The sequence below is a fragment of the Amborella trichopoda genome, chromosome 12 (genome assembly GCF_054954075.1).
Source record: "Amborella trichopoda isolate Santa Cruz 75 chromosome 12, AtrichopodaSantaCruz75HAP2 v2.0, whole genome shotgun sequence".
Classification (NCBI taxonomy): Eukaryota; Viridiplantae; Streptophyta; class Magnoliopsida; order Amborellales; family Amborellaceae; genus Amborella; species Amborella trichopoda.
In genome coordinates this window covers 21,824,051-21,839,779 of record NC_142347.1, presented here as the reverse complement: position 1 = coordinate 21,839,779, position 15,729 = coordinate 21,824,051, and the positions used below count along the sequence as shown (strand labels likewise).

The window sequence follows — 15,729 nt, the reverse complement described above, 5'->3', positions numbered from 1 at the left end:
GAAGCATGGGTTTTCACTAGGGCCGTATCAAACGGTATCAAAGCAAAGTTTCGAGGGAGCCACTAGATTTGGTTTGTTATAGCTAGCACGTTGTGGGTTAAGGGAGCGAACATATATTTTGGGGTGACCAATGATCAAGCTCATGGGAGCATGGAGGAGGGGAAAAGGGACAAGTCTCAAGAACCCTTGGTTGCCACGGAGAAACAGGTCGTGTGATTGGAGCTAGCTGTGGGTGATGTGTAAGACCGATTTAGAGAATAGGTCAAAGCATAGAAGGCCTCGAGGCTGGGGTCAAGAACCTAAAAAATGACATGTCATATGCCTTGAATGAGATGATTGAGACTCAACAAAAGGAGAGGGAATCCTTTAAGAGAAAGTTGATGGCACTCTTATTAAGAATTGACTAGCCATTGTGCAAAAGGGTTGTGAGCAATGGGTGCTTGGTGGCCCCCAAGAGACGCCTAAGGCATGTACTCCTGACTCCAAAACCTTCAATGGGTCAAGATACGCTAAAGAACTAGACAACTTTTTGTGGCAAATGAAGAGGTATTTCAAGGCTATCTCTATCAGAGATGAGAAAAACAAGGTGCATACATACCTCACATACAACTAAACTCTGGTGACGAAAAAGGCATGCCAACATCAAGCGAGGGAGTTGTACCGTTAAAATATGGAATGACTTTAAGAGGGAGATTGTCACGACCCCAACCCCTGACGCTTACCATACCTTATCGGAGGGTGACAGGGTGCAGGATCGCGACCGGATATCGCGAACGTCACTCAGGTGGGAGTGGCTCAACGTGTGTTAGAAGTGCGGAATCAAAGCAAACCACGAAAATTAAATAAAACTTATATATCATGCACCAGAAACTGAATAAATTAAAACCATTAAGTATTCATTCATATTCCAAGATCTTTACAATATTGTTCAAGGCTTACAAGCCTGACTTTACAATACATCAATCAAAACAACACGGTGGCATCGCCACCAGACACCTATTATGCAAAAGGAATCCCTGACAGGACTGAAGCTTCAAATGTCTGCCACTACCACATTGTTGCTCGATTCCCACAGTTAGGTACTATCACTCTACACATATGAAAATAAGCGGAGTGAGCTATAAGCCCAGTAAGTAGATCACTACCCTTGTATTCCCACCTACATACATATACATAATAACATGGTCTACGGTTCATCAGAAATCATATTAGCATCACAGAGTAGGATCGTGCATCAGAATATATATTTGCCCTATAAAGAGAGTAACATTCAGATATCAGAGTATCAATTTCTCTTGAGATGATAAATACATCTATTCTTATCACAGTTACAGTCAGATGTTCACACAGAATACCTAATTCAGATAGGCAGAATAGATCCATTTATTCTCGAAGTAGAAGCCACATCGATCAGGCTAAGTCAATTCTATAACTTGGAACTTCTAGCCTCATTCAAGAAGGAGGACAATAAAACATGGATGTCTCATTTTGTAATGTCCTCACTCACGTACACAATCTCCAACTCGTTTTGGAGTTTTCGATAGGCTGTGGCCTTGCAAGACACGACTCTCTCCTTATGCCTTCAGGCGAGAGGGCGTGTTACACTACCATGGGAGGCATCAATGCGTAGTGGTCATAACAATTTGGGGGCACGACTCTCCTTATCATTCATAGTCACTTCTCGACTCCACTCCTATCATTGAAGTCGAGGTACAATATACCCAACTACCAATGAAAGACCCATTGCGTAGTGGTCATAGTACATATAACAGTTTCAATATAACATAATCACAGTATCCACTACCAATGGAGGACCCATTGCGTAGCTGTCATGGCACATATAACAGTTTCAATATAACAGAATTACAGTATCCACTACCAATGAAGGACCCATTGCGTAGCGATCATGACATATATAACAGTTTCAATATAACAAAATCACAGTATCCACTACCAATGGAGGACCCATTGCATAACGGTCATGACATATATAATAGTTTCAATATAATAGAATCACAGTATCCACTACTAATGGACGACCCATTACTTAGCAGTCATTATATAACAGTTTCAATATAACAGAATCACAGTATCCACTACCAACGGACGACCCATTGCATAACGGTCATGACATTTATAACAATTTCAATATAACAAAATCATAATATTAATTAGTGACACCGTATCACAATATCATATTTCTAGTATCACGATATCATATTTTTCAGTATCACGATATCATATTTTCAGTATCACAGTAGCACATTTTCCTACCAGGATTAGAAAGTAGCAACCAAAAACAAAAGACTACAGAGGAGATGAACCAAAATGGTGAACTTCACCTCAAATAGGTTTCGCAACTCTGAATCCTCAACATTACTGTTGATATTTCGAACAAATAGTGTCCTAGAAGGATGTTCACCGAATGGATGTTCTCCCGCAACAGCACCCAGGCCATTTTGAAGGCCAAATTGAGAATTCCCATTTCCAGAATAATTGTCAAGAATACTAGCCTTGGCTAAACCAACACTGAGACTGTCTGGAGACTCAAAATCCAATTCCAGACCCCCTCCACTACCAAAAAGGTCATACTCTTCAAGATCCTCAACTTCATTAGGCAGATCACTCAAATCAAAATCATCTATAATTCCAGCCAAAAGCTCATACTCATCATCGGGAAGAAGGTTATCAATTGCATGAGAATCTACATCTTCAAGGGAGTCTTTCATGTCCCCATCTTGATGCATTTGATTTGAACTTGAAGATGTAGTACCCGTGGATGAAATACCAGGTTCTGAGTTGGTAAAATTCACTACAAAGTACAAACCAAATGTAGGTAAGTTACAAAAAGCATTCTTGTGATTTCTTATCATGAACATTCTTTCCAAAAAAATGAGAAGATGGACAATAACATACACTTCACTGGTAACGAACTCGAAAAGATGGTGGGACCTGATCTTGGTTGCATCCCACTCGCAACACCTACTTTATGTGTAATTTCTATTGAATGCATAGGCCTGGAATCTGTACCACAGATACAAGATAGCGATAGAGAGAGAGAGAGAGAGAGAGAGAATAGGACAATATTCCAAGATAACTAACACATGAAACATTCAAGCAAGCATTTTCATTAAATATAAAAATGAGTAATATCTTTACCTTGAGAGGGTGGAGAAGAAACTATAGATTGCTCCATTTCGTTGCCCTTCATATTGGAAACAAGAAGAAACTTCAAAGCTTCTCTGTGCGTGGAACCAAAACACATAGATCAGCATTTGATAAAAAATGTAAGCCCGTAAAATAGAGATCATAATAAGTTAAAATGCAAGAGTTTTAAGGGTCCCAGTAAAGGAGAACAATGTTAACCACAACATTTAGAAGAGCCTTGTTAACCACTTGTTACATTACTTCTTTATACAAGTTTTACTGCTTACCTCATCAATGATTAGTTCTGAAAACACGTTATTCCAACAGAAAACCAAGGCACCGTTTGACTTCCAAGCCAAATTGCAATTTGGGCCAACAATGAAAATTTCTCTCCAAAGAGATGTTTGATTCAAAAAATTGAATTTCATTTCCAACTGCAGTTAAACTCTCAAATTTAATTCTTTGCAAAACTATTCCAAGATGTTTTGCAAAACTCTCTCTCTCTCTTTCTCTCCCTCCCCTCCCCACCCCCCACCAACAACAAAACCACCATGACCTCCATTGCCACAACCACACCACCAACACCACTACCTTCACCACCACCTGGCCACCACTATTCCACAACCCAGTTCACCACTACCGTGGACTGCACAAGCACCACATCATTGCCACTAGTCACCACCACTACCACCATCGGACCAACATTACACGGCCACCACCTAGCTAACACCACCACCACTGCCTACCTGCTGCCACCGCCACAAAACCACCATTACCACTAAACCACAGCCTACCCACATTTCGTCACCACCGCCATGATGCCATCAGACCACATCATCATCGTCACATCATCATTATCATCATCCAAGTCTTATCCCAACTATTTGGGACCATCACACCACATAATCTATAAAATTTGTCACAACCAATCACACATAGAGCGCAAATGACAATTGATCAAATTGCCATTTGGTCAATTGAAAATTAATATGTATATATTGACAAAATTTTGCCATCAAACAGTGCCTAAGATATCTCAAACTTGAGAAGGCCTAGAATGATAGGTAACATTAACACAAAGAACCCATGTGCCTATTGGGTTATAAAACCCAACAAAGGAACAATGACTCAAAATAAAGGTAATATAAAGGCATCGTTACTATCTATTTTCATTCTCGAATCAGAGCTCATTGTGAAAGAACAGCATCATCAATCCAATCTAACCAACAACTCCATTGACCATTGCTACTAAACTTGTTCGGAATCATTCTCATCTATATTCATTGAAAGCAAATTCGGCCACCCAAGACATTTGAGGATTGCAACAATTTAACGTCATATCATAAGACACATATTTCTTAAAAAAAAAAAAAGTGAAGTTAGAAATACCGTAAAAGAATAAATTTTCGGTATGGAATGCTCCTAAGAATGCTGAATTGCAAGCCTAACCAACAACCTGAATCTTCCACTCTAAACTCTCTGTAATCTGTGTAACCTAGTTCAAATGTATAATCTCTCTCCTCACTTTTCTGGGTGCCTCAAACCTCTCCCCCTCCTCCTCTTCCTCCTTTCTCCAGGGGGAAGGAGCAGGGCTCTCCTCTTAGATATGACTGGCCGTAAGTCCAAATCTCCCAAAAGTCTACCCTTCACCTTTCTATATACATTCTCCCGACATCTCTTTCCTCCCCTCTTCTCTCCTAGCTCCTACTTCTCACTCTGCTATCTTATCTACACAAGTTTTTTTTTGTTTAGCACAATCTGTTTTTTCCTATAACTTGCTGTTTTTTTCCTATAACTCAGCCATAACCCGGTTGTTCCACATATGTTACCAGGATTTTTTTCCTACAAGCACCAGATTTCTCCTCCCTTCCTCTCGCTATTTCAACTCAACCCTCTTCTCTTTCTTCTCAACCTTCTCTCCCCTTCAGTTTCACACTATTTTAGCCTTTTTCTTTAACCTCATCTCCTTTCTCCTCTTACATCCCCTCCCCCAAAAAAAAAGTAATAACAATTATCTCTCTCCACCTTTTATCACTTATACGAGTACTTGAGCACCCGATGTGAGGGCCGGCATCTACTTATTTTTTCATCATCTCCCATCTTTCTCTCACTCGCATGAGTTGTTGAGAACCCAACATGCAGGCTGCCATCTACTCATTTTTTTGGTAAAAAATTTTCTGTTAATACCAGTGACTTTTATACAGTGCAAACGATTATGGACTGCGGGATACTTCTCATGAGGAATCTACAAATTATTCATATTAACAATATAGTCGACAACTTCAAGAAAAAAAAAAACAAATTCGGCCGCCCAGATGACTAGGCAAACTAGGCAGCCTGGCACGTCGAATGGGCACTGGGCGAGGTCCTAGGCAGCTTGCTTCTAGGTGCCTGCCTAGGCACTTGGACCACACCAACACAGACCTTGAATTACCCTTGGCCAAGGGCAGAGAAAGGCCCTCAGCCAAGGGTAAAAAAGCCTCCACCCCCCCCCCCAACCACCCAACCCAAACAAAAAAAAAAAGCAAAAAAAGAATTTTAGGTGGGCATTTTCACCCTCCAAAACAATTCCAAGTTCATTGTTAGAGAATTTGACACCATAAAAAGCAAGATTTTGAAATATTTTTGAATACTGAAAGACTCTTCCAACTTTTCGATTTCTTGCGAAATTCAAAAGCAATAAATCCGATAGTTTTTGACAATCGAAGAGGCTGCAAAAGAGGACTTTCAACAACTAATGATCACTGATTTGTGTCATGTTTGATGGTGTGTAAAAGGTTATCGTATTTCATTTCTTGTGTTAAAGTTTATTGATATTTGTGAATGTTGGTAAGTGATCTTTTTGGATTTTGGATAATATTTTTGTGGATTTTTTTTATGTTTTTATCTGGGGTGGTTTTCTTTTTTTTTATAAGGGGGGGAGGAGTTTGGTTTCAATTGGGTTATGTGATTCTAGTATGAGTCTATTGACAATTTATAAAGATTTGGTTAATAGCAATTTATTTTACTTTATTACAAACTTTTTACAGCTTTGGGTAATTTTTTTTCTTTTTTTTTTGTAGGTTATTAATATTTTCAATTCACTTTATTGTTTCGAGACTCAGGTAGATTTGTTCCATCTTACACTAGTAACTACATACTTGAGCGTTGAGTTTGAATTGTTATTTTGTTGTTTTAAGACTTCAGGTGGATTAGATGCATCTGACACTACAAATTTGACAATTGAATTTAATTTCTTACCTTATTGTTTTCATACTTGATTTTGATTTGTTGCATCTTGCAGCACAAACTTGATTTTTGCAAATCACTAAATAACTAAATAGTAAAAGCTTGAGTTGTTGCATCAATACTTGATATTTATAAACAAATAAGTAGGCCCTGATAGACTACTATATTTATTTGTGTTTAGAGTCTTTTTTTCAAAATTTGGGTATTTGGGTTTTCATCGCAAACTTTTTGTACCCCTTTCATTATGGTTATTAGAAGTTTTCCAGCCTGGCCTATTACTTATTAATAATACTAGCAATTTAAAGAGTGGTCCGCCTGACGCCCAGGCGGGCCGGGGGAGCCTGGACCTAGGCGGCCGCCTGCCTTGGCAAGCACCTAGGCGCTTAGCCCTAGGTAGGCACCCAAAGACTAGGCCCGCGCAAGGGCGAAAATGGCCCTTGTGAATTGGCATTTTCGAGTACCTTTTGAAGTGAAAAAAAAAAATTGAAACAAAACATTTTTTTTACATTTTGGTGAGATCGATCGAGTATTTCAAAATTTTAAAAAATCGTTCCAAACATCATCCTTTTCGTTTGGATTTGATTTTGATTTTTTAAGCTTATTAGAAGGTTTTTAGGAAGTATTTGAAATTGGGAAACGTCTCAAACAGTAAATATTGAAGATTGAGCAAAAAGGTTAGTTAAGAATCTTCATATATGAGATTTTATTTTATTTTTACAATGTCTTCTTTGGTGATCCGGGTTGAAAGTATGGTTATAACACAAATCCAAATAACAAAAATTGTATAAGATGTAATTATTGCCAAAGAAATTTGTATAAGATGTAATTATTGCAAAAACGATACTAATAAGGGTACAACCGGTTCAAAAAAACCTTGTCGGTATTAGGGGGATGTTGCCCCTTATAAAAATGCTCATGAAGCTATCAGGGAGGAAATTAAGTAATACGTGAGTTCAGTAAAACATAAAAAGGAACAAAAGGAGCCTTATCATTTGGATAAGGTTTCTTCTGCCTCCTCTATAAGTGGTGATCCGGGTTGGAAGTATGGTTATCACGAAAGAAGAGAGAGATAGAGCTACGTATTATTTGGCTGCATGGTTTTATGAGGCGAGCATTCCTTTCAATATTGCTCGCTTGAGCAGCTTTTATGCTGCAGTAGAGGCAATTGGCCAATTTGGCCCTGGCCAATTTAAAAAGGCATTGAATGCCACGAAGGAAGCTATAGAACTTAAGAAAGATGCATGGGCTCAGTATGGGGTTTCTCTTATGACTGATGCTTGGAGTGATAGGAAGAGAAGAAGTCAAATGAATTTGCTTGTGAATTGTCCAGTAGGGGCTGTTTTTTTGAGGTCTATTGATTGATGCCTCTAATCATATCCACGATGCCCATTAAATATTTCAAGCGATAGAGAAGGGAATCAAAGAGGTTGAGGAGCATCCTGTTGTATAGGTTGTCACAGACAATGCTGCTCCTAATGTTGCTGCATCTAATTTGTTACGCATAGCTTATCCTAGAATCGTTTGGACACCATGTGCAGCACATTATATAGACCTCATGCTTGAGGCTCTTGGCGGTTTAACCAAGATATCAGGTGTAGTGAAGAAGGCCAACTATGTTACGAATTTCATTTATAGCCACCATATCACCCTCAGCATGATGCGTACCTTTACAAAGAAGAAAGAGATTGTGAGGCCTGGGGTCACGAGATTTGCGACCTGGTACTCATGCCTAGATAGCATACATTCGAGGAGAGTGCAGTTGAAGCAAATGTTTACCTCGGATGAGTGGGAGAGCATGCAAGTGGTCTAAGGCTCAGGTTGGGAAGAAGGTAAGAGATATTATACTTTCTAAGGCTTTTTGACGAGGAGTGAAGGACGCTCTTAAGGTATTTTTCCCTCTTATCAAAGTCCTTCGCATGGTTGATAGTGCCAAGCCTTTTATGGGTTATATATATGATGCTATGGAGAAATGCAAAAGAGAGATAGCTCAAAATTTCAATAATGAAGAAACCCGCTACAAGCCTGTTTGAGAGATTATTGATGAGAAGTGGGATAAGCAGCTACATCGGTCATTGCATGCAGCTGGTTATTTTTTGAACCCAGCTTTGTTTATATTGACAACGATATACAAACAAATGACACAATTATGGATGGATTTAATAAGTGCATAGAGGTGCTAGTCCCTGATCTTGAAATGCAGAATATTATATGCACTGATGAGCTAATAAATTACAAGTGCTCATTAAAGTCTTTTGGGAGTCCAATGGCAATGAGGCAAAGGACCAAAATTAATCTAAGTATTAAATATTATTATATTAATAATATTCTTAAGTTCATCTTCATCAAGTTCAACTGTTCAAGTAATCAAGTATTTCTATTATTTATTTATGATTTTTTTTATTTCTTTGTAGCCCATTGGTGGAGCCAACATGGGCGTAGTTCTCCAAATTTACAAAAGTTGGCCATTCAGATCTTAAAGCTAACCACTTCTTCATCCGGTTTGAGCATAATTGGAGTACTTTTGAAGGGGTAAGGCCATAAGGGTAATTTGTATAATTTTATAAATAATACATGAACCATAGATATTAGATTTTAATTAGTTCGCGTTCATTTTATTTTGTTAGGTTCATACAAAGTAAAGGAACAGGCTTGAATCAAAGAAGCTCAATGACCTTGTCTATGTCAAGTACAATCGATTCTTGAAGGACAGATTTGCGAAGAAAGATAATAGAAACCCCATCAGATCAAAAAATATGTACAATGTTATAAAGTGGTTAGTTGATGATGATGAGGTCGAGGGGCATGAAGGATCGACATGAGACATGGTCATGGATGCTTCAGGGACATTAGCTGACCCTCCTAGGGCCACTAGAGCTTCTGCACAGAGAACAAGGGTGGAGGAAGAGGAGGAAGAAGAGGCAGATTCACAAGAGACGGAGGAAGACGAATCGCAATATGTCGAGGAGGGTGACGACTTCATCGATTTCGATGAATATAATGCCAATGCAGCTGACCCGAGATCTTTTTATGATGAATGAATGTTGATTATTGAATACGTATTAAACTTTGTTACTTTGAAGTTTGAACTTTGATTGCAGTATTGTGTATTGAACATTTGAACTATGGAAGATTCTTTTGAGTCTTCCAGTATCACTTTCATAGTTTTATAATTTGGTTGGTTGGCATATTTTAAGTTTTAATTAGATATGGATTATGGAGTATGAACCGACTTATGGATTATGGTTATGCTTATGAAATGTGTGCTAAATGCTAATATGTAGTATAATTTGAATATAACAGATAGTCTGATACTCAAATAACTGCAGAATCCTTATTTGGATTCAACTGGACTGCGGAATCCTCAACTAGGCCGCCCAGGTTCTGGGGGCCCGCCTAGGCGCTGAGCGGCCTGGACCCCCCAATCCACCTAAGACCCGCCTAGCACTTTTTGAAACATTGAGGTCAGAAAGGAAAAGAACAAGACTAACTTTAAGAATGAAAAAAAAAAAAGGACAAGCTCCTAATCTAAAAATTGTGGAAGAGAAGTGGGATTCAGAAATTGGAGACGCCGCTACACCTAGTTGGGTATTTTCTCAATCTTGCTTAATTTCCATATTGAACCTGATATAAAATCTATGAATTGTTTCATAAAAGCAATTAATGGGTGGAATGTGAAAGTGAAGTGAATCCCAATCTTAAAAACCAAGACCAAGTGTCAATGAATATAAAAAATGTAAGTACTCAATGACAACACTACGACAAAAGATAGCAATACAGCACAGGACAAAAATCTTCTCATCTAAGTTTAAATTTTCCTTTAATGGTGTATTTGTAATTTTCAATTTGACTTCTAAATATACTCATAAAGAGTAGACTCCCTTTTATTTTATGTAATGTAGCTTCATGGTGGGCCAATCATTGAGGGAGCACCAATCACTTACAAAGGATGGCCCAACGAACTTTGAACTTGTAACTCATCTCGTTGTGAGAGCAACTTTAGCACATTTGATATGGTAATCTCTTAACAGACTCATTATCCATTCACCATTTGTCATCGTCTCCAACTGACTATGCTACTGACCACTACCCCTAACTTCCATTATATTTGTCAAGTTATAAATATCTAACATTGCATTCATGCATTATCCAACAGTTTTTTAATCATTAACAACAAATTTCATTGCTAAATTATAAGTACAAAAACAAGAAACAAAGACCGGGAGATGTTGAGACAACATTTTGGAATTACAACACTGAATTTGTGTTGATATAGAATGATTCTCGAAGAACCCTTTCATGGACAAGGGTGCCTAGGAATGTGCACAAAACTCACATTGTTAGTATCAAATAGAGGATTCTTATGGGCCTATCTTATGACAATGAGAAAATCCCCTTCTACAACAAATTTAACTCTTAAAATGGAAGGATAGGTCTATACATACCATGCAACAGTAACATACAGGGAAGAGAAATAGGCTTGAGCAAAACAGACTAAAAAACCTTGTGATTGTTCAGTATAATCAAAAGATGAACCATTATCCAACCCGCAATGAAAATGACCCAATTGTTGTGAAAGATTTGGATGCGGTATAGCTAACCATTTCTCAAAAAAGATTTGGATGAGGCATGTGAATGGTTGGTCAAGGATGATGTTGGGGATGAACCAGTTTTTGCAAGGGAGATCTTGACATGAGTCAAATTTGTGAGGCACCTAGAACAACTTCGAGCCATATGTAGGGCACTTGATGTCAAGCTAAATGGAAAGGGAAGAGGGTCAAGAAGCAATAAAGAGTAATAGAAAAGGATTATGTGGAGACGCAAACTCAAAGGTGACCATTGACGAAAGACCGAGGAAACGGAAGAGGGCCAAAAGGCTAAACAGAGTAAGAAAAGAGGATTATTAATGAGATGCAAACTCAATATGCAGCGGGGAATGACCCGGATGATGATGGCTCAATATCATCATTAGATTCAGGTCCATTTGGTGGTTGCAAAGATAGACACATTGTTGCTAATAATGATATGAAACTCAAGCTGAAATTTAAAGTCATTAGATTTTCTTTTTGAATGGGAGTTCATCAAATTTTGTTCTCTCTTGTTTCAAGCATTGTTTTAAAAAGTGGACTACCAAGCGCCTAAGCGGTCCAAAAGCTAAATTCAGCGGGCTGTCCCTGGGAGGCTGCCCAAGGCTTGTGCCCCGCATAGGGGCGCAAATGCCCCTTGTTGAGGACATTTTTTGGTCTTTCTCTAATATAAGAGGGTTAAAATCATGGGTTTTAGGTTCATTTGAAACCTAATCCCCATTAGAGACTATTTTAGAGAGAGAAAAACCCAAAAAACAAACTAGTTTTAACTATGTCTGGAGTGTGGACTATCAGACTATGGATAATTGGATGTGGACTTATGGAGTGTGAAGGAGTGTGTGCTATGTGGACTTGTGTACTATACATTTGATGTGCCTAAGTCCCTAACTCTTATATATTATACAGTTATACTTATATTGTTAGACTAGAGACATTTTTTTTCTACTGGGCTGCCCAAGTTTTGGGCGCCGGCCTAGGCGCTGTGTGGTCTGAAACCCCCCGGCCGCCTAGTGTTTTCCGAGACACTAGTTTCAAGTCATGCTATTATAAGTCCTTTAGAGTTAGGACTTTCTACAAGTTCTAAGTTAGGAATCTTATGACTTTTATGTGTTGGGATAACATCATTGCCATTATGTAATCGTTTTTGTGACTCTTTGTTGTGGCATAATGGATGAATTTTGGGCAGCTTTCACTATTAGTTTTGGTACTTCAATTTCAAGTTTCAAACTCATACATATATGAGTTTGAAATAGTACAAGGGTCTAAATAACAAATACAAAAATTGTAATAAGATAGTTTGTGTAAAACAAATGTTTTATTACTTCATTTATTGGTATCCAACCAACCCTGTAAGTATCATTCTATGGTGCATGGAAACCCCCCCCCCCTTTACTGTCTAGGCCACTAGATATCTAGAACCTGCCTAAGTGGCCAGGACAACAACCCGCCTAAGAGGAAAATTCCGCCTTTTTGAACATTCATCAGTATTAGACTGAAAACATATGAAATTATGTATGGGCGGAGCATATATGTATGAAATTGATGTGCCAACAAAGAATGACCAGCATGTTTAACAATTATATGTCAATGGCCTGCCAACTTGAATGTCTATAGACCATATGCAGAGCCCAGTCAGCTTATGTCTTAAGTTCCAATCCCTAAGATTATGACAATCACTAATCAAGTAAAACGATAAATCAATAGCATGCCAAAAGATATAAATAAACTCAAAAGCATGTTTCCAATCGGAATGCCCATAGAAACTCGAATACTAGGGAGCTACCTCTAAATCACACCTGAAGAAGATACATGATACAGTTCTCAAGGACGGATCATCATTGCCCTCGAAAAGGGATAAGCATGTTTCATCTTTTCAAAAAACGTGAAAAGGATAAATGTGAACTCAACCTCAAGCCCCTAGGTCTAGAATATACAGTATACATATATATATATATTATATATGGAGAGACACAGAGAGAGAATCCAATGGGCAAAATGTGTAAACCAAATGCATCATCATATCCTGTTGGAAACTTAGTTAAGGACACAACTGAATGCACTTAACATAGCCCACTTTATAAACCATTTGACTACTTCTTTATTCAGAAATGAAAGTAAATAATGGAAAGAGAAAGAAACCAACAGTGCCTAAAATCATCCCTTTCAGTGTAGAACTCGGTTCCTATGGAAGTTAATTTTCAAAGTTTTAGCCACGCAAGTAAACCTCCTCTACAGTAAACCTCATGCCTCGTTCATACTGGACCCGGTGGTTAAAAAATCGAAATAGATTCCCAACTGAGCCAACTAAACAGAGTTTCTCAATTTTGGAGTAAAACTAGGTGAATTAGTTTTTAGAAGAAAAAGGTTCTGAGCCAACAATAAGATTCACACTTGAGCCCACGCATATAAAAAAGGAAACACAATCCACCACAAAAATACATTTAGTTTCAAAACAGAAATGTCAACCTAACACTGAGGTTTTTGTAATAAACCGATTCGTGTACAAATCGAGTTGACTCTATGGGTGAACTCAATCAGGATTGTATTTTAGAACTCTGCTTGAAATCATGGAGATAAAATTGAATTACTCATAACCACATGCAAAATCTCAAATAACAAAGATGCAGCTGAAAATGACATGTTGATCTGCCAATTTACTACATTTCCTCTTGATATTGTAAGGATTCAATGTCATTTAATTTTCCATTCAAAAATTTATTTAATTTCTTCCATTTAAAAAGCTAAGCTAAGAGCTGTAATAAGCAAGAATTTCCTTGTAGATCTTCACTTACGGAGTTTCTTGTTGTTTATAAGCATATATCTGCTTCCGCTGTTTTCTTTTTTGCTTTTTTTTTTTTTTTGAAAGAAATGCTCCCAATGACTTCAATCCATTCCAACATAAGATATCCCCCTATTAACTTGATTAGTGCAGGTAATTCGGCACACAAAGCACCACAGTTAATAATAGCTAGAATTAAGATAATTTAAAATACAACTCAAATACCAATTCCATTCAGTTCAAACCCACATAAAATCCATGATGTAACAAAAAGAGGTGGAAAACGTGATGAAAAAGCAACGTTCACAGGAGAAATCCATGAACCCTATGAGTTTGCTTTGAAGTATAATCTCAACCCAGTCATACCCAAACTCGAAACCCAAAATTCAAGCATAAAGGAGAAGAATAACTAAAAGGGGGAACTGCAGTAATTAATTGAGAGAATTACCTAGAAAAAGAAGATGGGAGAGAAACATAAAACAGAAGGCATGTAAGGATCTCAGTTCACTAATTTTGATTTGGATATTCACGTTCAAGGATCAGACCTGTTCCTTATATGCAATAGAGAGTTCCAATGCCTAAATCGATTGCAAAATTCCATTACCTTTAAAAGCCGCACTGAAGCTGATCAAAACCCTAATTTTGGAAGCCCAAGACTCGCATTACTTCATGACTGAAAACAAATAACGAGCCGCACTCAAGCTGATCAAAACCTAATTTTGGAAGCCCAAAACAGGACACAAGCTCAATGGATGAGACTGAGAAAAGGAAAATCCTAAAATTGCAGATGATGAAGAAAAGGAAAATCCTAACATTGCAGAAGATGAAGCTGCAGGATCAATCCATGGTCTAGGGTTTCTTCAGATAAGAAGTGATCATGAAGGTTTGTGAGAGAAGCAGAAGCAGGCCCTCAAGTCCAAGGGCCTTAAACTCGTATCTGCAGTCTTCTCAAAGTAGCCCTGAAGGAGAAGACGAGTGTCAGAGAGAGAGACAATCCAGAGAGCCGAATTGGAATCTATTTTGGCGTCCGTTGACACAACCCCATCCCATTTAAATAGACGCGTCAATTCCCTAAATATACCACCTATCCTTCCGTGATATCCGAAACACCCTTTTCGTGTTTATCGTTGGGAGAGGTTTCCTTCTAGTAAGATGCATTCCTTAGTTTTGTTTAAAATGGTAAATCTATAAATACTTTATAATCTTAAAAATAGAAAGGTCTCGAATTTGCTTCACTACTTTTGGATGGATTTTAGGCTTAGGCTGAAGCGAAGCATAGCCTGACGATGTAACTTTGGTTGGATTCGGGTTTCTTTCGTGCCAATTCATTTGAAGCTTCGGCCTCTTCGATCTAAACAAATAAATATCTATATAAAGTATTTTTAAAAGAATTTATTTTAAATTTTTTTAAATATATTAAATATAAATATCTAATTTTTTTATATTAAATTTTTTTTAAAAAATATGAAATCTTTTTCCGAATCAGTCGAAGCACCAACATTACTTCATTTTTCTCACTAAATCAAATACTCTGAAGCGAATCTAACAACATTGGTGCATATAAGTTATAAGATAGGCTATTTTTAAGACAAATTATTTTTTTCTTCATATCCAAGATTTTGATGTGCGCCTTACTTCAATATAACAAAGATTGGTACCTTATATAAACTTTTTTTCCTGTCATTTACCTTAACTCCCATAATAACCAAAAAATACATTGATTGCATGTTTTTGTGGTGGGAGCATGAAAGGAATGGATCCATAAATTTTCGTTAGGATACAATTCTACAAGGCCTAGGCTTTATAAGAATAAAGTCAATCCTGGCCTTAAATTCTTGTCTAAGAAGCACTTTGGGCATTGAAAATCTTCATAATACATCTAAAATCAACTTCGCATACTGATTATGAAATTTGAAGCTCAAAAAATGGTATGCAGATCCGTGAACATTTATTTTTAAAGGAAAATAGATGATTTAGAAAAGGATGTGGTTT

At 37.6% G+C, this 15,729-nt stretch overlaps 1 protein-coding gene across 6 annotated transcripts; it reads right to left on the bottom strand.

The window, feature by feature from the left end:
• Positions 1 to 871: 871 nt before the first annotated feature.
• LOC148779490 (protein MEI2-like 3) lies at positions 872 to 14,786 on the bottom strand. Of its 6 annotated transcripts, none has more exons than XM_088853589.1 (6): positions 14,551 to 14,785; positions 14,342 to 14,450; positions 3,160 to 3,242; positions 2,917 to 3,024; positions 2,343 to 2,812; positions 872 to 1,090 (listed from the first exon to the last, which is right to left on the bottom strand). In XM_088853589.1, the coding sequence occupies exons 3-6, from the start codon at positions 3,209 to 3,211 to the stop codon at positions 1,076 to 1,078; spliced, it is 645 nt and encodes a 214-aa protein (XP_088709715.1). In that variant the 5' UTR covers positions 3,212 to 3,242; positions 14,342 to 14,450; positions 14,551 to 14,785; the 3' UTR covers positions 872 to 1,075. The 6 variants fall into 6 exon arrangements, with proteins under 6 accessions (XP_088709715.1, XP_088709718.1, XP_088709714.1 ...); XM_088853592.1 differs by having other exon boundaries at positions 14,342 to 14,410; XM_088853588.1 differs by having other exon boundaries at positions 14,342 to 14,786.
• Positions 14,787 to 15,729: the final 943 nt, after the last annotated feature.